The 22,855-nt window shown below is 39.4% G+C and overlaps 1 protein-coding gene across 7 annotated transcripts in view; it reads left to right on the forward strand.

The window, feature by feature from the left end:
• SPECC1L (sperm antigen with calponin homology and coiled-coil domains 1 like) overlaps positions 1-22,855 on the forward strand; it is a 132,066-nt gene that overhangs the window by 23,025 nt on the left and 86,186 nt on the right. For 6 of the 7 annotated variants that reach the window (XM_077874485.1, XM_077874492.1, XM_077874486.1 and 3 more), the window contains 2 exons: positions 8,683-8,872; positions 22,372-22,525. In XM_077874485.1, coding sequence (XP_077730611.1) covers positions 8,720-8,872; positions 22,372-22,525 — 307 coding nt within the window. In that variant the 5' untranslated portion in view covers positions 8,683-8,719. Of the gene's footprint in view, positions 1-3,440; positions 3,556-8,682; positions 8,873-22,371; positions 22,526-22,855 lie in introns of those variants that run through there. The other variant, XM_077874490.1, reaches the window with a different exon arrangement.

The raw sequence follows: 22,855 nt of genomic DNA on the forward strand, positions 1-22,855 counted from the left end.
ATGGCAAAGTCAGAGCTTGAACCTAGCTCTGCTGATATTAGTTCAGTACTCTGCTACTGTTTCTGAGACCCGGAGGGAGCCTTGTCATGGCTCTGACCTACGTGACATTGTCATCAGTTCCATGAATTTTACTAAGTTAGAAGGGTTTTGGGGTCAGAAGGTACCTTCGAGATTCCTTAGAATCCAACGTCCTTGTATTGAAAATGGGGATCCTGGGTGGACCTGTGACTTAGGTTAAAGACAGCACTTGTTTGAGAGAGAACTGTGGGTTTTAAGTCAAAGTCAGAATTTTAAGGTATCCTAAATGCTGAAGCCTTGAGCTAAATGAAAATTTGATCAGATATAGATGTAAATTTTTCAGAATATAAATTACACAACTATGAAAAGGAAAGCAGTGAGGTGTTTACAATTTCATCAGTATTTCTGTGTGTTTGGAAATTTTTGTAATAAAATGTTAGGGGAAAAAAGAGAAAAAGCAGCTTAGTGACTGTATGAAAAAGACAGGTGAGTATTAGGTAACTGTGAACTTAGTGTGCCTCTGGTAGCTCCTAGAAAAGCAGTTTTTCTTTAAGAGGAGCTCAGTGTCTAGATCAAGAGGATAGTCACACTGAGCTCTGCTTGCCAGACCAGATCTGTGTAGCATCCGTGTCCATTTCCAAGGGCCTGAGCGTGTCCATTGCTGATGGACAAATGGTGCTGAATCTGGAGGTGTGGCTGGAGATTCATGGAGCCATTGTGGAAGAAAGGCAGGTGTACAGTAGCACCGTGGTGGTCTTCAGATCCTGGGAGAGCTGTGGGCTGTGAGGTTTTTTTTTTTTTTTCTTTCAAGATTTTATTTATTTATGAGAGAGAGCCAGGAGGAGGAACAGAGGGAGAGGGACAACCAGACTCTGCACTGAGCGGAACCCAACTAGGAGCTCCATCTCACAACCCTGAGATCATGACCTAAGCTGAAATCAAGAGTCTAATGTTTAACCGACTGGGTCACCCAGGTGCCCCAAGAGTGGTACTTTTGAGTGTAGAGAACTTGGAGTCAAATCAGAGGAAAGAAGTGACAGGGAAGGAGATGCCAATGAGGCATTCTCACGCCTGAGCCCCACCACCATATTATGTCCTTTCAGCCCATCCTCCACAACAGTGCTGGGTTCATCTTTAGGAACTACAAATCCAAGTTAGGGCTGCACTGACTTTAGTCTGTAGTTTGCCATCCTGTATTGGACAAAGGCCAGGGCTTGACTGGCCTGCTGGGCCCTTCCCCACTAGCCCTTTTGACATTTCTGTGTTCTAGCCAGACCCACATTCTTAGAGTCCTTCAGGTGAGCTTATGCTTTCTCACACTTCTGTGAGGTTCCCACCCGGTTCCCCAGAGGTGGAACCAAGGACTAGCTCTTTCTATGGCCATTGTACTTTGTTTATCTACTTATCTTGTTTTTTCAGTAGAATTTATGAGGGATGGGGTCTTCTTCACTGTTTATGTATCTTGTTTCTTCTACTAAACTATGAACTCCTTGAAAATAGGTGTTTTGTTTTAATTATCTTTATTCACGTATTTATTTATGTCTTGTCTGACTAGTATCCTGGAGAACTGGCATTTCCCATGGTACAGAGTAAGTAATCAGTGAACATTGAGTAAATAATGACTTGCTTCATAACTTTTTAGTGGTCAGTTTCCTCCAACAGTAGATGCTTGTAACTAAAAGATTTCTTGTCAGTGGTGTTGCATGCAAGATTTCCTATAAATGGCCTCCAAAATATTTACCATTTTTAAGAGTCTGTGGTTTGATTTTTTTTTTTTCTCCAAGTAATCTCTACGCCCCAACATGGGGCTTGAACTCACAACCCTGAGACCAAGAGTTGAATGCTCTACCAATTGAGCCAGCCAGGCCCTCCTGTGGTTTGACTTTTTTTTTTTTTTTTAAAGATTTTATTTATTTATTTATTCATGATAGTCACACAGAGAGAGAGAGGCAGAGACACAGGCAGAGGGAGAAGCAGGCTCCATGCAGGGAGCCCGACACGGGATTCGATCCCGGGTCTTCAGGATCGCGCCCTGGGCCAAAGGCAGGCGCCAAACCGCTGTGCCACCCAGGGATCCCTGTGGTTTGACTTTTAAGTAGTATTTTGTCTACTATATCTGGCAGGTAAGAGATGGCCCTTTGTTTTTTGTTGTTGTTGTTGTTGTTTTTAAGATTTTATTTATTCATGAGAGACACAGAGAGAGGCAGAGACAGAAGCAGAGGCAGAGACACAGGCAGGGGGGGAAGCCGGCTCCATGTAGAGAGCCCGACATGGAACTCCATCCCAGGTCTCCAGGATCAGGCTCGGGGTTGAAGGCGGTGCTAAACCGCTGAGCCACCCGGGCTGCCCTCTTCTGTAGGTTTTAATTATGTGATTTCCTCGTAGATGTAAAGGAAATTCAAGCTTCCTGTGTGGCTGTGGATGTGTAATTAGCTTTAGGCAGGGCTCCTGGAGCTGTAAATCCTGTCCTGGGGAATCCAAGTACAGGGACATCCTGGTGAGAGTTCTAGCCACCCAGATTGCTGTCTTCTAAGTGCAGGATTATTTCTGTAAAATGAGGGCAGTTATGTCTCTTCCCAGGCCTAACAAATTATTATTTTAATTGAAAAAGTAGTAGGTATCTATAAATCAATATGATTATAGCTAAGAATTTTATTTTTGCAACTGAAACTTAATACATATTTAGAACTGGTGATAAATTTTCTGCTCTAAAAAAGATAGATTTTATATTAAATAACATGACAATTAGTACCTTCAAAATGAAAAAAAATTTGGTCAAGTATATCAGCACTGGCTCAAATGATAAATGGATAAATCTAGAAGGGGCAGATTGAGCAGTATAGTTTTAGTGTTATAGTTTGTTCATATCTTGTGAAATATTTGTTGCAATGAAAACTGCACATTTCTGAAGTTCTTGTGTATGGTTGCACTGGGGACCGTATGGAGAGGCAGGCAGGGTGTGGGGTTTGGATTCAGTCTACTGTCCCTGAAGAATGGTAACCCAGGGAGAGTGAGTTATATTCTCTGAGCCTCTGTCAGTGCCTATATGGGCTCTTGAGAGGATTTAGTGGACTGTTCCAGGTACAGCACAGCTGGGACACAGTCTGTCCTGTGAGAGAGGCTCAAGGCCTTTGGTGCCGTTCCCTGTTTTGGAGGCAGTGCATCAGTGTTGATGTTTTAAAGAAATATTATTTGAGGAATACATCTGACATACTTCCTATATTTATTGTAGCTTGAGATTATTCTTAGTATGTATAGGGAGACAGGATCCATACTGTTATTGTGAGGAGAGCTACTTTTTATTCCTCTCAAACTTTGACTTCTCTGGACTAGAGGTAATGACAGGTGCTAATGACAGCCCTGAGCAGGATTGGGGAAGGGATAGTAGTTACTTACACCACACCCCTTTTTTCAACTTTCAGGTACTTGAAGTGCTGTGAACTGTGCTCATCCTTTCCCTCCACTCTGTAGTTGCTCCAGTGCTCAGGGGACTCAAGGCTTTCTAGGCAGGGCCAGCAATTCCTCCTTCTTAACCAGGTAGGGGCCAAGATCTGGTGAATTAGAATCTGTTTTTGAGGATCTTTGCCCTTAGATAGGGCTCATTTTAGAAAATCATGGAAACTTTTCCATGATCTCAATGGTTGGTGGTTGCTTTTGAAATGTAGTAGGTAGGGGCATGGAATTTTAGACTCATTGAAGTGTTGGTTCCATAAAATCAAACTTTCCTGTGATCTGCTACAACTTTGAAATATCTTGCTGAATAATTTATGTAGATAGAAAAAAAATTGTTTATTACTGAGCCTAGAAATTTAATTCCATTTTATACAAAGAAGGCATTTTTTAAGTGGAGTTTTGGTATAGATGGAATTTTCCAGGAATGCAGTTACTGTAGGCATTGAGGAGAAATTGTTTTCTTCTCAGCTTTACCAAATGGATTAGTCAGGGTTGTCCAGAGGAGCAGAACCAGTAGGACCTAGACACACACACACACACACAAAGAGATTTATTATAAGGAGTTGACTCACATGATCATGGAAGCTGAGAAGTATCAGGATCTGCAGTCAGCAAGCTCGAGACCTAGGAGAGCCAATAGTAAGTTCCAGTCTGAGTCTGAAGGTCTGAGAACCAGGAGAGTTGATAGTGTAAATCCAAGCCTGAAAGTTGGTGGACTTGAGACCCAAGAAGAGCCAGTTTTTCAGGTAGAGTCCAAAGACGGGAAAAGACCAGCATCCCAACTCAGTGAGTCAGGAATCTCTATGAATTCAAATGTTAATCTCATTCAGAAACATCCTTACACAACACATACACACAAACAAAAGCAAAAAGTAAAGGGCAGCCTGGGTGGCTCAGCGGTTTAGCGCTGCCTTCAGCCCAGGACCTGATCCTGGGGACCTGGGATCGAGTTCCACGTCGGGCTCCCTGCATGGAGCCTACTTCTCCCTCTCCCTGCGTCTCTGCCTCTCTCCCTCTGTGTCTCTCATGAATAAATAAATAAAATCTTTAAAAAAAGTAAAATAAAAATTACGGATCTTATTAAAACAAAAAGAGACGACCTTATACCCAGAATAATTTAACCAAATATCTGCATTCCATGGCTCAGTCAAAAATTAACCATCCTTTTAGTGATTCATCCTTTTAGAAAATCACATGGTTGATAGCATGTATGATAGATGGCATGGTATCTCAGTTAGAGTACTATCAAGTGTCCAAGTCAAGACTTTGTAGTCAAATTCACAAGCATTTAACTTAAAGGTATAGATTTCTGACTCTTATTCCTCATATGGTCTTGCTTGAAAATTCATATATTGAAATTCACATTTGTTTTACTTACAAATTACTTTTATTTTTTATGTTTTTTATTTTTATTTTTTATGCCAAATTATGTAAATATTTTTAGAAAGTACTTGTTTGTATTTAATAAATAGGTTAGTTTTGGATTTCACTTCAGTAACAAAGATGTATTTACATATTTGTTTAGAGAAAGGGAGCTTTGGTTCCAATGTGGGTGAGAACCAGTGGTTTGAGATCTAAGATCTAAGCTGCCAGTCTCTTGGACCAGTGTATATCTCAGCATTTTTAAAGTTTTTGGCTGTGCTGCTTGTCTTCTCTCTGATCTTTGTAAAACTGTAGTTCTCTTTATCTTTTTGGGTATTTTATAATATTGGGATTTGCTTTCTACAAGTCCTTGTCTGATGTTCTTTAGGTTTGATTTTTTTTTAAGATTTTATTTTTAAGTAACCTGTACACCCAACTTGGGGTTTGAACTCAGCCCCAACATCAGGAGTCACGTGCTCTTCCAGCTGAGCCAGCTAGGCTCCCCAGGTAGTTTTTATTTTGGTTTTTGTAACCACTTTATTAAGATACAGTTCATGTGCTTCACAATTCACCCACTTTAAAGTGTAAAATTGAGTGGTTTTCAGTATATTCAGAGTTTACAACCATTACCACAATCTAATTATAGAATGTTTCATTCCAAAAAAGAAATTTTGTATCCATTAGCAGTCAGTATCCATTCCTGCTACCCTAGCCTCTGACAACCCCTAATCTACTTTGTCTCTATGAATTTGTCTATTCTGGGCAATATGTATAAATGGAATCATGCACTACATGATTCCTTGTGTCTGTTTTTTTTTAATCTGTTTAATATTTTCAGGGTTGTACTATGTATTGGTAGTTCGTTTCTTTTTTATGCCCAAATAATATTCTGTTGGATGGATATACCACATTTTGTTTATCCATTCATCAATTGGTAGACATGTGGAATTGAAACAAAAAGTTATCTTGTATGCAGAAGGCATATAAACACAAATAGGTTGATAGTAATATGTATCCAGTACATAGTAATATGTATCCAGTATCCAGTAACAAATACATGTTGATAAGTAAAAAGTAATTTAAATGTTGTTTGGGTTGTTTCCAATTTTGTGGCTATTATAAATAATGTGTCTGTAGACGTTTGTATATAAGTTTGTGTGTGATGGGCACCTGGATGGCTCAGATAGTTGAGCATCTGCCTTCGGCCCAGGTTGTGATATCCAGGTCCTGGAATCGAGCCCCATGTCAAGCTCCCAGCTCAGTGGGGGGAGTCTGCTTCTGCTTCTCCCTCTCCCTCTGCCTCTCCCCTTGCTTGTGTTCTCTCTGTCTCTCTCTCAAATGAATAAATTAAAAAAAAAAAAAAAAGTTTGTGTGTGGACAAATGTTTTCATTTCTCATGGGCTTATAAATCCAGGAGTAGAATTGCTGGATCATATGGTAACTCTATGGTTTAACCATTTGAGAAACTGCTAGGCTGTTTTCCAAAGTGGCTGCAACATTTTATATTCCTTCTAGCTGCATGTGAGGGTTTTATTTACTGCAAATCCTTTCCAACATTTGTTACCATCTTTTAAAAAGAAATTTTTTTAAAGTAATTTCTGTGCCCAACGTGGGGCTTGAATTTACAATCCTGAGATCAAGAGTTGAACTCTCCACTGACTGAGCCAATCAGGCACCCCTCTATCTTTCTGATTATAGCCATCCTATTGGGTAGAAAGTGGTAATTCATTAGGTTTTAAGAGGTAGTAGCAGGAAAGGGACAGTCTGTTACATTGTTCAGTGTGGTAGTTACCATGTACCTTTAAGTTTAAATCAGTTAAATAAATCAGTTAAACCAGTTAAATAAAATTGAAAATGCAGTTCCTCAGTCACACCAGCCACATTTTCAGTGCTCAGTAGACGCAAGTGACTAATGGTTACTGTATTGGATAGCACAGATAGACATAGAACATTTTCATTATTGCAGTAAGTTTTATTAGATGGTACTTGTCCAGGAAAAGTTCATTTAGCAGGAGCTGGATGAGTTGGCAGAGAATGGTAGAGGGTCTGAGTGGTGTAGAAAGGATTGTGGGCGTGGAATTTGGAGAAGAGAACAAAGAAACCTCAGGGAGCTATCTAAAAGATAGGAGACTTAGAAAAGAGCTGGTAAAAAGAGTGAGAAACTGAAGGAAAGGTTCTGAGGAATTTGATTTTTCCACAGTACTTTGAGTTAGCGATAGATCCAGTGTCATTCCTTCATTCTGTAGGTGAGAAAAGCGTACACTTGCTGCTGAGGTTTCGCTGTGTTGTGGTTGCTGTTAATAACAGCGTTCTTTTAGCTCAAAGGCCTTATCATGTTGAGGGTGGAGCAGAGCCCCCCTTCACCCTGTCTTACTGTTCTTGCCACCAAACCAGTTGGTACAGTTTGTATTATGTCAAGGCAAGATAAATCTGGAGTGTTCGAGCTCAGTCTAGATAAAGTATTCATTAAGGCTATTAAGGGTATTGGGACAAGCCTTTTCTTTTCCAAAATGTTATTCAGTAAGTTTATTTTTATTAGTGTGTAGAAATATTCACAGAATACAACAGCCTCTTTTTGTGCTCATTGTTGTTTCTCAGAATCATCATACACAAACTTTCTTACCTTCAAATAGGGTTTCATTTTTGTGAAAGCCAACCTGGCCCATGACATCTTTCCAAACTTGATATTACTGTAGGGATTGTTTTTCTAGCATAGTTAGTAAAGATATATTTAAGGGTTTATATGGGTGCAGTTTTGTGTGCTGCAGTGTTCTTCTGAGTCCTCTAAGCTATGAAATCAAGCACAAGTTGCTTAGGTGGTAGACTTGTCACATTCCTTATGGGTATATAGATGGCCTTGTTTTCTGAACCCAAAAAATTGAAGTTTATGTTCTGATAAGGATTTTTTTTAAAGACTTTATTTATTTATTCATGAGAGACAGAGAGAGAGAGGCAGAGACACAGGCAGGCTCCATGCAGGGAGCCTGACAGGGGACTCGATCCCCGGTCTCCAGGATCATACCCTGGGCGGAAGGCAGGCAGTAAACTGCTGAGCCACCCATGGATCCCCTCTGATAAGGAATTTTGATGCTGCCTCCTGATAAAAGAGATATGCTGGGAAATATATTTAGGTCCTGAATGTTGGAGTTTCTGGGATGTTCTCCTGGCTTGTATGAGGCTATTACAACATATATTTGAAATTAGGACTATACCAGATAGTTTGGAAAATACTATCATCCTTAAATATCTGCAAAATGGCTAATTCTCAAATACCAGGATGGTTAGTGCTTCATTAAATGCTAAAAATAATGTATGCTGTATTGTATTTAGCCAGTTCCATTAGAAATCTAGAATTTTTATTTTGTTTTGTTTTCGTTTTTTAGAGAGCACATGTGCACACATACAAGCCCCTGCGAGTGGAGGGGGGGCAGAGAGAGAGAGAGAGAGAGAATGAATCTTAAGCAGGCTTCAGGCTCAGTGTGGAGTTGGATGGGGGCTCGATCTCAGGACCCCTCGATCCCAGCCAAAATCCGGAGTTGGATACTTAACTGACTGAGCCACCCAGGTTGCCCCTAGGGTACTCCTTTTAATGACTGAACTAGAATGCACAAAATAGTTTCAAGCTAGTAATGTTCAAGGAGAAAGACTTATATGTGGAGTATATTCTGATTAACAAGTCTAAGAGCTTTTCAGCCTTTTATTTTCTGTATCAACATCTAGCTTTCAGACATTTTTATGTATTGCATGGTAAAATTTTTCAGAAACAAATTTTTTTTTTTTTTCAGAAACAAATTTCTAAAGAACTTTCTTCTACTTGTGTTCTCAGTATAATGACATTTCTTTCCACAGATTTGCTTGTAAATGCATCACGAAGAGGCAACCCAGAATGAAGAAAGCAAGCAGGAGTGTTGGCTCAGTGCCTAAAGTGTCTGGGATAAGCAAAACGCAAACAGTAGAAAAAACTAAACCTGAAAACAGCTCTTCAGCATCTACAGGAGGCAAAGTCATAAAAACTGGAACAACAGCATCATTGTCAAAGGTATTAATGTGGCGGTGTTTGAATATGTGATGGATTTTAGGATGAGTGAATCTTAATATGATGTTTGATTTATTAAATAAACATTATTCAGGGTTCGCCCTCTGCTGGTGCTGGGAACACACAGTCTTCAGAGAGTTCAACAGTGTGGTAGACTTGGTGTGTTTGGTCTGGCTTTATAAATGAAACCACATAGTAGACTTGTTCATGAAACAAATATATCACTGAGCACTTGCCTTGTGGCAGGGTCTTATGCTAGTGTCTTATGCTAGTGTGAGCTGGAGGTAGAGTCTGTCTTCAGACTTGTGGTATAACGGGTAGAGATTGTCACCTGTGCGCATAATTCAAAATACATGCAAAAAAGTCAGATTTCCTGGGAGAGCCAGGAGAGCAGCGTAAGAGTTTCAGGAAAACATTGTTTCTAGCCTGGGAAGGTTTTATGAAAGAGCATGTGTGCTAGGTCTTAAAGGACGACCAACAATAACATTCCTGAAACCCCTAGATAGGGTTTTTTTATTCCCATTCCACCGCCTTGTACACCATAAACTTACTGATATCACCCAATTTTAGTGGAATTAATACAGGATCAGTTGTATTAATTCCACTAAAATTGGGTGATATTAATTTAGTTAGAGCATAACTGGTTTCCTTTACACTCTTTTTGAGGCTGGTTTAGTTCTTGTTGGTACAGAATAGTGACTGTGGGCTTCAGGAGCAGACAGATCCAGGCTTTGTATGTGTGTGCTTCATGGTCAAGTGGTTAGCAGACAGTCTGGCACACGGCAGGTGCTTTGTAAATGACAGGTAGTAGTATTTTTTTCTTTTAAGATTTTATTTATTTATTCATGAGAGACACAGAGAGAGAGAAGTAGAGACACTGGCAGAGAGAGAAGCAGACTCCATGCAGGGAGCCCGATGTGGGACTTGATCCCGTATCCCAGCATCATGTCCTGAGCCTAAGGCAGACACTCAACTGCTGAGCCACCACCCAGGCGTCTGGCTTTTTTTTTTTTTTTTTTTTTTTTTAATATTTATTTGACAGAGAGAGCACCAGCAGGGAGAGTGGCAGGCAGAGGGAGAGGGAGAAGCAGGTTCCTGGAGGAGCAGGGAGCTCAATGCGGGGGGGTTCATGACATGAGCTGAAGGTAGATGCTTCACCAGCTGAGCCACCCAGGTTCCCTTGTAGTAGCATTTTTATTGATTATCTCTAGGAACTTTTACCAGCTCAGGACTGATTTTTGAAGAGAAGAGTCTTTTCCTTTGGGTGCTCTCAGTGTCTCTGTTGGTTTGGACTGTCCAAGGGACAAGATGACTCCGGGCCATCTCTCTGCTGGTCAGATATTGGATATATTGCATAGGGATGCAGAGTCTTGTTTTCCAGGGAATTTTGTATTTTGAGTAGAAACTTTGTGGAGAAAACCTGTAGAGTTTGTGCTAGTCTGATAGGGAGAAACAAAGCACTGCTTGAAACATGATCCATTCAAAAGCCTTTTGTTCAGGCAGGGCTTTGATAGATCGTGGCTTAATTATTTTAAGAAGCGCCTCAAAGAACAGCTGATGAGGGACTTCCTTATATGTGTTGAAAGATCTAGGTGGAAATGCTGGTTTTTCTGTTCCAGGGTTGCCAAAACTAAACCCAGACTTACTCCATAGGCTTGGAGGTGCCCCCAGATTTTTTCCTTGCTACAGCTTTGATAAGCTGCTGGGTGTCCTCCTATGGCCCAGAGCATGGTACCAGGAATAGACCTTTGCCCTACTTCCATTAGTCAGAATCAACACCCTGAATTACTTCCTTGATGACAGTGCTACCACTCTTTTGTGTAAGATAGCTGGCATTTTCTGACCTAACTGGTTACTCACTTGCTGGGGGCGTCTTCAGAGCAGAGTGCCTGTGTGACTGGGTGAACTGTTATTTGTGTGACTGGAAGAACAAGTTGAAACACTGGCATTAGATGCGTTCTACTGCTTTCCTTCTGTTGTGTCCTCATCAGTGGCAGTCAGGGTCTTTGAAGGTTTACTATGAAGTGTGCCCTGAGCAGGCATGTCAGATCTTCAGAGGCCTATATCTGAAGTTGATGGTAGTTTGGTTTTTAACAGTGAGTACTTTTTCATTGTAAAGCAAAACAACTGTACACCTGCTGTGTGCCAGAACATGCCAGCTGTCCACAGATTTGGCTTTTCTTTTTTGGCTCATTTAAGTAGGTTGTGTGTGTGTGTGTGTGTGTGTAGTGAGGAAGGTCTTAGAACAGGTGATTTTTTTTTAATTTTAATTTTTATTTATGATAGTCACACAGAGAGAGAAAGAGAGAGAGGCAGAGACATAGGCAGAGGGAAAGCAGGCTCTATGCACCGGGAGCCCGACGTGGGATTCAATCCCGGGTCTCCAGGATCGTGCCCTGGGCCAAAGGCAGGCGCTAAACCGCTGCGCCACCCAGGGATCCCAGAACAGGTGAAATTATTTGGGAACACTATGTAGACTGATGCAACTGCTTTTATTTAAGAAAAGGTCACTGAATAGAAATTGAAGTAAGAAGACAAAGAAGGAAAGAATAGTGAAAATGAACAGAAAAATTGAAAAGATCAAAAGGTTTTGGAGACCTCACAACCTTAAGTGTTATTTTATTTTCCTAAGTTTACATATTTCACTGTGCTTCTCTAACATTTGGACACTTCCCACAAATTAAATTTCTGTAACGGTGATGAAGCATTGATGATTAACCAGATAAATGAAGCCTTTCACTTTTAGTCATGTAGACACCATGTACACATACTCACCCACTCATGTGGACAGCCACATGTGTGTTTCTGTCACGGCACAGTATTCAACATTTTCTTATTGTGGCAGGACATGGGGATATACCTTTCTTTACCTCTCTCATTTCAAATGTTATTTGAGGCTAGATCTAGTTGATGTGTAGGAGAAAGGACTTTTTTGACAAGAGCACCTCACTGCTGTTTGGAGCTTTTGTAAATATAAAATACAGCACAACTGCCGTTCAGTGAGTTTTGAAGAAAAGTTTCCATTCTTCTGAGTAGCTGTGATATCTGGTTTGGGGCCTTCATATGGTTATCTGTCACAGTGAGCAGAGAGGATTATTTGCCGCATAGGTATTGTCTTATATATGCCTGCACTTTGCAGGTTTCACACACTGCTCAGGTGTTCCTAGTTAATCCTTGTAGAAGTAATACCCTTTTTCATTGTCCCAAGAATACTTTTTTCTAAAAGTTAATAGATGAGAATTGGTAAATAGCAGTTACTTCAGTTAGAATCTACCTAAATAATTCATGACTCAATGATTATTTGTGAGCATACCTTTCCAGTATGAAAATTAGTAAACTATATGATTGAACAATCCATCTCTGAAACTTGAAAAACAAAATTTAAAAACTAACCTTAAATTTTGAGTTGATGATGCAGACATGAAACTTGGGCTTTATGAAACTTAGAAGCATGTATATGTTGGTTGTATTATTTCATCATTTATATCTAGAAGGGATTTTTTTACATTCTTTTTTATTTTTATTTTTATTTTTATTTTTATTTTTTAAGATTTTTATTTATTCATGAGAGACACAAAAAGAGAGAGAGGCAGAGACACAGGCAGAAGGAGAAGCAGGCTCCATGCAGGGAGCCCGATGTGGGACTCGATCCCAGGTCTCCAGGATCATGCCCTGGGCCGAAGATGGCGCTAAACCATTGAGCCACCCGAGCTGCCCTACATGCTTTTTTTTTTTTTTTTTAATTTATGATAGGCACACAGTGAGAGAGAGAGAGAGGCAGAGACACAGGCAGAGGGAGAAGCAGGCTCCATGCACCGGGAGCCCGACGTGAGATTCGATCCCGGGTCTCCAGGATCGTGCCCTGGGCCAAAGGCAGGCGCCAAACCGCTGCGCCACCCAGGGATCCCCCTACATGCTTTTTTTAAAAAAGATTTTATTTATTTATTTGAGAGAGAGAGAGAGAGAGAGTGCACAAACAGCGTGAGCAGCAGGCAGAGCGAGAGAGAAAAGCAGGCTCCCCACTGAACAGAGAGCCTGATGCTCAATTCTAGGACTCTGTGATCATGACCTTAGCTGAAGGCAGATGCTTAACCAACTGAGCCACCCAGGTGCTCCTAATCATTCTCTTAAAATTCTTTAAAATTTTATTTTATTTTTTTTATTAAGTAATCTCTATACCCAGCATGGGGCTTGAAGTCACAACCCTGAGATCAAGAGTTGGATGTTCTACTGGCTGAACCAGCCAGGTGCTCCTCTAGCTAGAAGGTTTTTACCAAATGATTTGCATTTTGCATCTGTTATTGAAAAGCAGGCTAAAAATCTCTTCCCTTCATCGATTTCATTTTTTGGACTGTTGTTGATGAGGAATATTTATGTGTGGAAGTGCATATGTATTTGCAGAATTGTGTAATAAACATTGAAATAGGGAAAGATACCAGCCTGCAAATAGCTTCATGTAAAGAGAAGTTGGAAAGTATAGAGTTGGTTTTTTTTTTGTTTTGTTTCTAACTTTTTTAAAGGGTATTTATTTATTTTTAGTAACCTCTGCACCCAGCCTGGGGTCAAACTCATGACCCCAACTGAGATCAAGAGTTGCATGCTCTTTCTTTTTTTTTTTTTCCTAAGGTCGGCCTCTCTTTTCTTTTCTTTTCTTCTTTTCTTTTCTTTTCTTTTTTTCTTTTCTTTTTTCTTTTCTTTTCTTTCTTTTTTCTTTCTTTTCTTTCTTCTTTCTTTTCTTTTCTTTTTTTTTCTTTTCTTTCTTTTAAAGATTTTTATTTATTTATTCATGAGAGATACACAGGCAGAGGGAGAAGCAGGCTCCATGCAGGGAGCCCAACACGGGACTCGATCCCGGATCTCCAGGATCAGGCCCTGGGCCCAAGGCAGGCGCTAAACCGCTGAGCCACCCAGGGATCCCTCTTTTTTTTTGTTTCTAAAGATTTTATTTGTTTATTCATGAGAGACATAGGAAGAGGGAGAAGTAGGCTCTGTGGGAGTGAACATACTCTGCAGCTTCCATCTATGTCAAGGAGAGGTCTGAAGTTGTTTTAATTTGCATTTGCATTATTATCCATGGGATTAAGCGCCTTTTCATGTTTTACCTTTATATGGTTTGTGGGCAGTTATGTATCCTCCTTGTGAAGTGTCTATTCAAATCAGTTGCTCATTTTGCTACTGTATTATCTATCTTTTCAGCTTTTTTTTGGTGGTAGATTGATTACACATAACATTTTTCATCTTAATCACTTTTAAGTGTACTATTAGTACATTCACCTTGAGCACCCATCACCACCATCCATCTCCAGAACTTTTTCATCTTGCAAAACAAACTCTGTCCCTATTAAACAACTCCCCATCCCCCTCCCCAGCCCCTGGCAACTACTGTGGTATTTTCTGTTTCTGTTTAAGTACCTCATATGAATGGAATCACACAGTATTTGTCTTTTTTGCCACTGGCTTATTTCACTTAGCATAATGTCCTCAGAGTTCACATCTATACTGTAGCATGTATCAGAATTGCTGCTGCTGCTGTTTCTTCTTCTTCTTCTTTTTTTTAAAGGTTTTACCTTTTTCAGGTAATCTCTACACCCAGTGTGGGGCTGAAACTCACAACCCTGAGACCAAGAGTCTCATACTCCACTGACTGAGCCAGCCAGGCACCTTTTTAAAGACTGAATAATATTCCACTGTTTGTAAATACCACATTTTGCTTATCTCTTCTTCCATCAATGGACACCTGGATTGTTTCCACATGGACTTTTGGCTGTTGTAAATAACACTTGTGAACATGTATATATAAATATCTCCTAGAAGCCCTGCTTTTAGTTTTTTGGGCATATACTCAGAAATGGAATTTCTAGGTCATACAATTTTTTGAGTAGCCTCCATAACTGTTTTCCACAGCAACTTCACCATTTTCCCTTCCTACTAAGGAATTCTCTTCCCAACAATTTTTCCACATCTTTACCGATACTTTTTTTTTAAATAGTAGCCATCAAAATGGGTATAAGGTGGAGTAGTGTGTTTTTTTTTTTTGTACTGATTTATAGTTCATTGCCTATTCTAGGTGTGAGCCCTTTGTCATTTATGTGTTGCACATATGTTCTCCCACTTTGTGCCTTCTCTTTCTCCTTCTTTAATGGTATCTTTTGATAAATGGAAGTTCTTAATGTTACTATAGTCCAGTTTGTTAATCTTTTGTTTATGGTTAGGGGTGTGTATGTGTGTGTTTATAAAATCTTTCCCTATCCCAAGGTCAAGAAGACAGTCTCCTATATTTTTCTCAAGAGTGTTGTTATTTTACATTTTATATTTAGATCCTCAATCTATCTAGAATTAATTTTTTAAAGATTTTTGTTTTTTTTAAAGATTTTATTTATTCATGAGAGAGAGAGAGAGAGAGAAAGAGAGAGAGGCAGAGACACAGGCAGAGGGAGAAGCAGGCTCCATAAGGGAGCCTGACGTGGGACTTGATCCCGGGTCTCCAGGATCACACGCTGGGCTGAAGGCAGCACTAAACCGCTGAGCCACCTGGGCTGCCCAATTTTTTAAAGATTTTTATTTATTTACTTGAGAGAGCACAGAGGGAGAGGGAGAAGCAGACTCACTGCAGGGCTTGATCCCAGGACCCTGAGATCATGACCCGGGCCAAAGGCAGACGCTTGACCAACTGGGCCACACAGGTGCTCCTAGAATTAATTTTTAAAGAGCTTTTTATTTGAATTAATTTTAAACTGAAAAGTTGAAGAACTAGGACAGAGAATTCCAGTATGCTCTTTACTAAGATCTCCTACCTGTTAACCTTTTATCATGGTTAGTCATTTTACCGTTATACTTGCATACTACATACATATATACACACATACATACATATATTTATATATGTATATAAATTTTTTTTGAACTGTTAGAGTGTAAGTTGTAGAGATGATGCTCCTTTACTGCTGAGTATTTCACTGAACGTTTTCTAAAAAACAAGAATGTTCTCCTTTATAACCATAATACAATTATCAAATCTGGAAGTGAATATTGATAAGATGCTAGTATCTCATCTCTAGACTTTAATTAAATTTCACCAATTGGGGATCCCTGGGTGGCTCAGTGGTTTAGTGGCTGCCTTCAGCTCAGGGCGTGATCCTGGAGTCCTGGGATCAAGTCCCACATCAGGCTCCCTGCATGGTGCCTGCTTCTCCCTCCGCCTGTGTCTCTGCCTCTCTCTTTCTCTCTCTCTCTGTCCCTCATGAATAAATAAGTAACCTCTTTTAAAAAATTTTTTTCACCAATTGTGCTCATGTCCATTTTAGCAAAAAAGAACTTTTTTTTTCAGGTCCAGCTTTCAGTCCAGGATAATGAGTTACATTTAGTTGTCACTCTCTTCTTTTCTTCTTAAACTTGGAATAGTTCTTCAGTCTTTGTCTTTTGTGACCTTGACGTTACTAGGAATGTAGGCTAGTTTGTGGGGTAGACTGTTCTCCAGATTTAGGTTTCTCAGTGTTTCCTTGTGATTAGGTTTGGGTTATGGGTTTTTGGCAGAAATCCCACAGAAGCCACATGTCCAGCATTTCCAGAAGCACATGGTGTCAATCTGTTCCATTCCTGGTGATATTAACTTAATTTGGTTAAGGTGGTGTCTGGTTTTTCTGCTATCAGGTTATCATGTTTCCTTTTGTAATTCAAAAGTATCTTGTCGAAAATACTTGGAGACTTTGTAAATATCCACTTTCTCATCAGACTTTCACACCCTAGTTTTAGCGATTCTTGATTCTTTCTAGGATCAGATATTAGTATGGTTTTTGTCAAGTGGTAGTTTTCAAATTCTATAATTCTCTTTTTACATGTAGTAGCTGGCATTTTACTTACAAGAAAGAGTTTTCACTTTTGCCCCACCTATATATTTGTTTGTTTGTGTGGAATAATGGATTCTTATTCAGTGGGCTGTTGATGGTTAGCATCATTTATTTTGATGCTCAGACTGACCCTATTTAGTGAATCAGGGGGCTTTGGTGGGAGTACCTTCAGGCCGGCTCCTGTGTCCTTTCAGTATGTTCCTATTCTTTTTTGAGCAACCCCTCAATTTCTGACGTGAGAAGTTTTTGTTTTCCAGCCGTAGTCCTAGAGTCAGCCTTTTCTTCATGAAGGCTTTGTTCCTTTTAGTGGAGGATGGCACTTAAAGCCTTTGGAACCTAATTGTGCTTGTTGCTTTTGAGTATATTGTGTTTCTTGTTGTTGTTTTTAAAAAGATTTTATTTATTTATTCATGAGAGACACACACAGAGAGAGAGAGAGAGAGAGAGGCAGAGACACAGGCAGAGGGAGAAGCAGGCTCCATGCAGGGAGCCCGACATGAGACTTGATCCCGAGTCTCCAGGATCACACCCTGGGCCAAAGGCAGACAGACGCTAACCGCTGAGCCATCCGGGCTGCCCTATATTGTTGTTTTTAAGCCTGCTCAGCAGACAGAGAGGAAACAGACACATGCACACACATGCAGGTGCACACACAAGTGCACACCTGCATATCTGTATCAATTTCTGTCTGTTTCTCTTCATATATAATAAAACCTGTGAGTTCACGCTATTACTTCCAGGTCCATTTGACATACAGTTTAGAGTAAGTAGCCTTTTCATTTTCTCTAATTGTAATTCCAGTCTTCTGACAGTGAGAAACCTGGCTTTCATTATGTTTATTTTCTCAATCTAGAATATGTAGGCACTAGTTATAGAATTGCTCACCATGTCACTGCCAAAAACAGATCTATCAGCTAGAATTCAGAATATATAATTTTTGGTCTTTAGCTTGAGAGTTTGAAGATTTATGGTCAAAATACAGTTTTCAGAAGATATTTGGATTCTTCGTCTATCTTCCATCCTGTGTGGCTGTGTTACTTTATTTGAAATGTAGTTGGGTCCATTTGTTCCTCTTGTGTTCCATTTTAGGGTTTCCCCTACCCCCTTGTTTAATTAATTAACTGCAAGCGTGTGAAACACTACCAGGGTTCAGTAACACACGTCAGACTTAGGAGATGTGTTTAGAGAAGTGCCCCTCCACTCCCCTCCTCCATTCCTTCTTACTCTGTCCCCACCGAGCCCTAGGAGGTGAACAGTCTAGTTGGGTTTTTGTTTTTATACTTCCTGTATTTCTTTTTGCATAAATGATCAGATCCATGTATATATATTTATTGTGTTATTTCCCCTTTGTTACACAGAAGTTGCCATAGTTAGATCTGTTTCTACATTTTACTTTTTATCACTTAATGTATTCTAGAAATCTCTATACCAATTTATAGCAAGCCTTCTCATTCTGCTTAATGTATCTTTGTATGGATGTACTATAATTTGAGTTCTGTTCTGTGTATGGGCATTCAAGGTGTTTCAATGTTTTGCGATTTTTTTTTAAGATTTCATTTATTTATTCACGAGAAACACAGAGAGAGAGGGGGGCAGAGACATAGGCAGAGGGAGAAGCAGGCTCCAACCAGGGAGCCCGATGGGGGATTCGATCCTGGGACTCCAGGATCACACCCTGGGCTGAAGGCAGGCGCTAAACCGCTGAGCCACCGAGGAATCCGTCCAATATTTTGCAATTAAAGACAATGCTTCAGGGGTGCCTGAGTGGCTCGGTTGGTTAAGCATCTGCCTTCCACTCAGGTTATGACCCCAGAGTCCTGGGATCGAGCCCTATATCGGTCCCACTCCCAGCAGGGAGTCTGCTTCTCTCTCTCCCTCTCCCTCTCCCCTTGCTTGTGCTCACTCTCTTACTCAAGTAAATAAATAAAATCTTAAAAAAAAAAAAAGGCAATGCTGCATTGAGTAACCTTATGTGTGTGTATTTTTGTATTATTAAAGGTATGTCTTCAGGTGAAATTCCTAGAGGTGAGTTTCTGGATATACAGTAAATGCATTAAGTAGTTCTGTTAGACATTATTGGATGCCTTTCATAAGGCCATACCAGCTCTGTTCTCACCAGCAACTTACGAGAGTGTTTGTTTCCCTTACACCCTTCACAAAGGAATGTGTGTCATAACTTCTCATTTTTGCCATTCTGAAAGGTGAGATGTATCTCAGTGTTGTTTAATTTGCATTTCTCCTATTGTGAGTTAGACTGGTTCTTTTTTTTGTATCGTGTATGCATTGATTATAGTGATTGTTTATTTTGCTCACTTTTCTTTTTTTAAAGATTTTACTTAGTTATTCATGAGAGACACAGAGAGAGAGAGGCAGAGACATAGGCAGAGGGAGAAGCAGGCTCCATGCAAGGAGCCCGATGCAGGACTCAATCTTGGGACTCCAGGATCACACCCTAAAGCCTAAGGCAGATGCTTAACCGCTGAACCACCCAGGCATTCCTACCTATTTTGCTCACTTTTCTGTGTTTTTTACTCCTTGATTTCTAAGAGTTTTTTGTAATTTAAGGATATTAGTCTTTATTTATTTATTTATTTATTTATTTATTTATTTATTTATTTATTTATTTTAAAGATTTTATTTATTTATTCATGGGAATACACAGAGAGGAGAGAGAGAGGCAGAGACACAGGCAGAGGGAGAAGCAGGCTCCATGCTGGGAGCCCGACGTGGGACTCGATCCCGGGACTCCAGGATCGTGCCCCGGGCCAAAGGCAGGCGCCAAACCACTGAGCCACCCAGGGATCGTGATATTAGTCCTTTATTTGTGAGATGTTGCAAATATACTCTCCCAGTTTAATTTTTAAAACTTTGCTTACAATGATTTTTTGGATCATGTACAGGATATTTAAATTTTTTAAAGATTTTAATTTTTATGTAGTCAAATTTATCAGTTCTTTGTTTCATCATTCAGGATTTTTTTTTAAAGATTTTATTTATTTATTTATGACAGACACAGAGGGGGAGAAAGAGAGGGGGAAAGACACAGGCAGAAGGAGAAGCAGACTCCATGCAGGGAGCCCGACGTGGGACTCGATCCCAAGTCTCCAGGATCACACCCTGGGCCGAAGATGGTGCTAAACCACTGAGCCACCCGGGCTGCCATCATTCAGGATTTTGAATCATAGTTAGAAAGCCTTGGGATTTATTTTTGATATGGTGTGAAATAGGGCTTGTTCATTTTTTTTTCTTTTGTGAGTATGCAATTGATCTAGTATCATTTATTGAAAAACTCTTTTTTTTCTGTATTCCTTCTTTGGTCATAAATCAGGTGTCTATATATGCAGTTTCTTTTTGGATTTTTTTCTATTCCACTTGTTTATTCATGTTCCAGTATACCATTAACCATAGTTATTATGATAATTGCAGAGTTTTTGACTTGGTGCTCTAATGTATATTTAACTTTGCCATTACCCAAAGACAAATTGTAAAAAGAAATGTGACGATTAAGCCATTTTTCACATGACTGTGTAAGGTGGTTTTCAGATGTAATAATTATGAAAGAAAACATACTTAATTTATGAAGAAAGATAAACTACCTCAAAGTTCATTTTAACAATATAAGAAGTGATTTGAAAATATTTGGTTATGTTGAGTTTATTTACTGATTAATTGATGAGGGACAAATTGACAGGAAGGAAGTAGAACTTGATTTACAAATTTACATAGTTGATGACCAATTTCATAAACAGGAACTATTCTTTTTTTTTTTTTAACATTTTGTTTATTTATTTGAGAGACCAGGAATGAGAGCAAGCAAGGAGGAGGAGGGGAAGAGGGAGAGAGTTAGAAGGAGAAGCAGGCTCCCCTCTGAGCAAGGAGCCCGACCAGGGTCTTGATTCCAGGACCCTGGGGTCATGACCTGAGTGGAAGGCAGATCCTTAACCAGCTGAGCCACCTAGGTGCCCCAGAAACTAGTCTTAATGTGAACAGTCCTTAATGATCAATGTAGTATCCTCCTTTCTTGTTACATATAACTAGATTTTTTATAATGTGACAATCCTAAATTACCAAAGCTTAATTAGTTTAATTTGTTTAAAATATTAATCCTTTTCTACCCTTAGTAAGACAGATTGATGTAGCTAATGGTATTATAACTTTTATAATTGAATGATGAGAACAGAATCTACTCCACTGACATTTAGAACGGGAAGAAATTTTAGAGATTAGTAATTTATGGACCGTTTTAATCTGTAGAGATGAATTTATTATGATTGCCCAAGAATTTATTATGATTGTGTGGCTCCAGATAGATAACAGTAATAAATCAGTTGGCTAACTTATGCTTTCACCTTAAAAGGACAAAACTTTTTGGTTCTTTTTTATTAAAAAGTAGTTTTTCTTGGGGTCTCTGGATGGCTCAGTCGTTGGTTGAGCATCTGAGCCTAGATTTCAGCTCAGATGATCTCTGGGTTTGGGGACTGACCCTCTCATTGGGCTATGTGCTCAGTGCAGAGTTGCTTGAGATTCTCTCTCTCTCTCCCTCTGTACCTCCTGCTTATGCTCTCTCTCTCAAATTTAATTAATTTTTTTAAAAGTAGTTTTTCTTTTTTTCAGTTTTTTAACCCCTCTATGTTCTTTCATTCCTAGAAGTAAAAAGATTTTTTCACCATTTTTCTTTAATAATTTTATACCCCATCACATTATCACCCCATCACACAGTATTTGTTTTGTTTTTGTTTTAATTGAAGTATAGTTGATGCTTATATTCTTTTTAAAAAGCTCGTATTTTCTTCAGTCTGTAAAATATAAATAAGTATTACAAAGGCTCTTTCTCAAGCAATATGATCATTTAGGCTGACTAACCCTCACTCTAACCTTAAATTCCCTAGTTTTTATTTATATATTACCTAAGCTTTAAAAAAAAAAAAAATCTTTCAATTTTGGCCTAAATTAGACTGCTAAAAAAATTAGGTCAGGTGAAAAGAGTAAATTTCAAAATAATGGCTCCATCAGTGCTTTACTTTATTATTATTTTATTTTTAAAGATTTTATTTATTTATTCATAAGAGAAACAGAGAGAGAGAGAGGCAGAGACACAGGCAGAGGGAGAAGCAGGCCCGATCCCAGGTCTCCAGGATCACACCCTGGGCCGAAGGTGGCGCTAAACCGCTGAGCCACCCAGGCTGCCCAGTGCTTTACTTTAAAGCAGTAAAAATTATTTCTGATTCCCAGGGGTATTTCTCTCTAGAAATTACAGGATGGCATTTTCTGTGGCATTATAGAACTTTTCCTCAGAGCCTGTGTGGTAATGCTCATATGATTTATAAGTCCTGTCCTAGATGAAAGAGTAACAAAGAGGATGTCTTCACTGTTTCCTATCTCTCACTGACTGGCACGTGTGGGTGCCCAGTAGGCTTCCATAAAATCTTCGATTACATATATGATTTTCATATTTCATATGTGTGATTATTTATAAACCAGTAAAGAGGTTCTTTTTCTGAAGTGCAGTATGAAGTACTGCTTGGTAACTGTCAGAAAATCTTTATAGAGCTCTTGATCTTGAATTCGATGTAAAAACCAAGAGCTTTGTTTAGTCTTAAAATATTATTTACTTTTGCTTCATCATCTAGTCAATTTATTTTCTGTTGCCTCTAGACCAAGAGCAGTGATGACCTCTTAGCTGGAATGGCTGGAGGGGTGACAGTGACTAATGGTGTTAAAGGAAAGAAAAGCACCTGCCCTTCCACAGGATCTTCAGCCTCGGCCCCTGCCATGACCACTGTGGAGAACAAGTCCAAGATCAGCACAGGTATGGGCAACATTCAGAGTAAGAGTTAAACTGCTTTTTTGTTTGAATGGCAGAGTACAGTGGTATTTAAGGGGTTCTGTTGATTAAAGAAAATATTGGGCATGGACAAAAGTATTTGTATTTCAACCCCATGTACTCATCACCCTTATCAACTAATGGCCAGTCTTAATTTCTTGATACCCACTTCCCTCATTATTTTGAAGCAAATTCTAGGTGTCCTATAATTTTATCCACAAATATATAATTATTTTTGAAAGATAAGGATTCCCCTAAAAATATAATCATGTTGCCATTATCAGCCCTTAAAATAATTATTAATCATTCCTCAAA

The sequence above is a fragment of the Canis aureus genome, chromosome 27 (genome assembly GCF_053574225.1).
Source record: "Canis aureus isolate CA01 chromosome 27, VMU_Caureus_v.1.0, whole genome shotgun sequence".
NCBI lineage: Eukaryota > Metazoa > Chordata > Mammalia > Carnivora > Canidae > Canis > Canis aureus.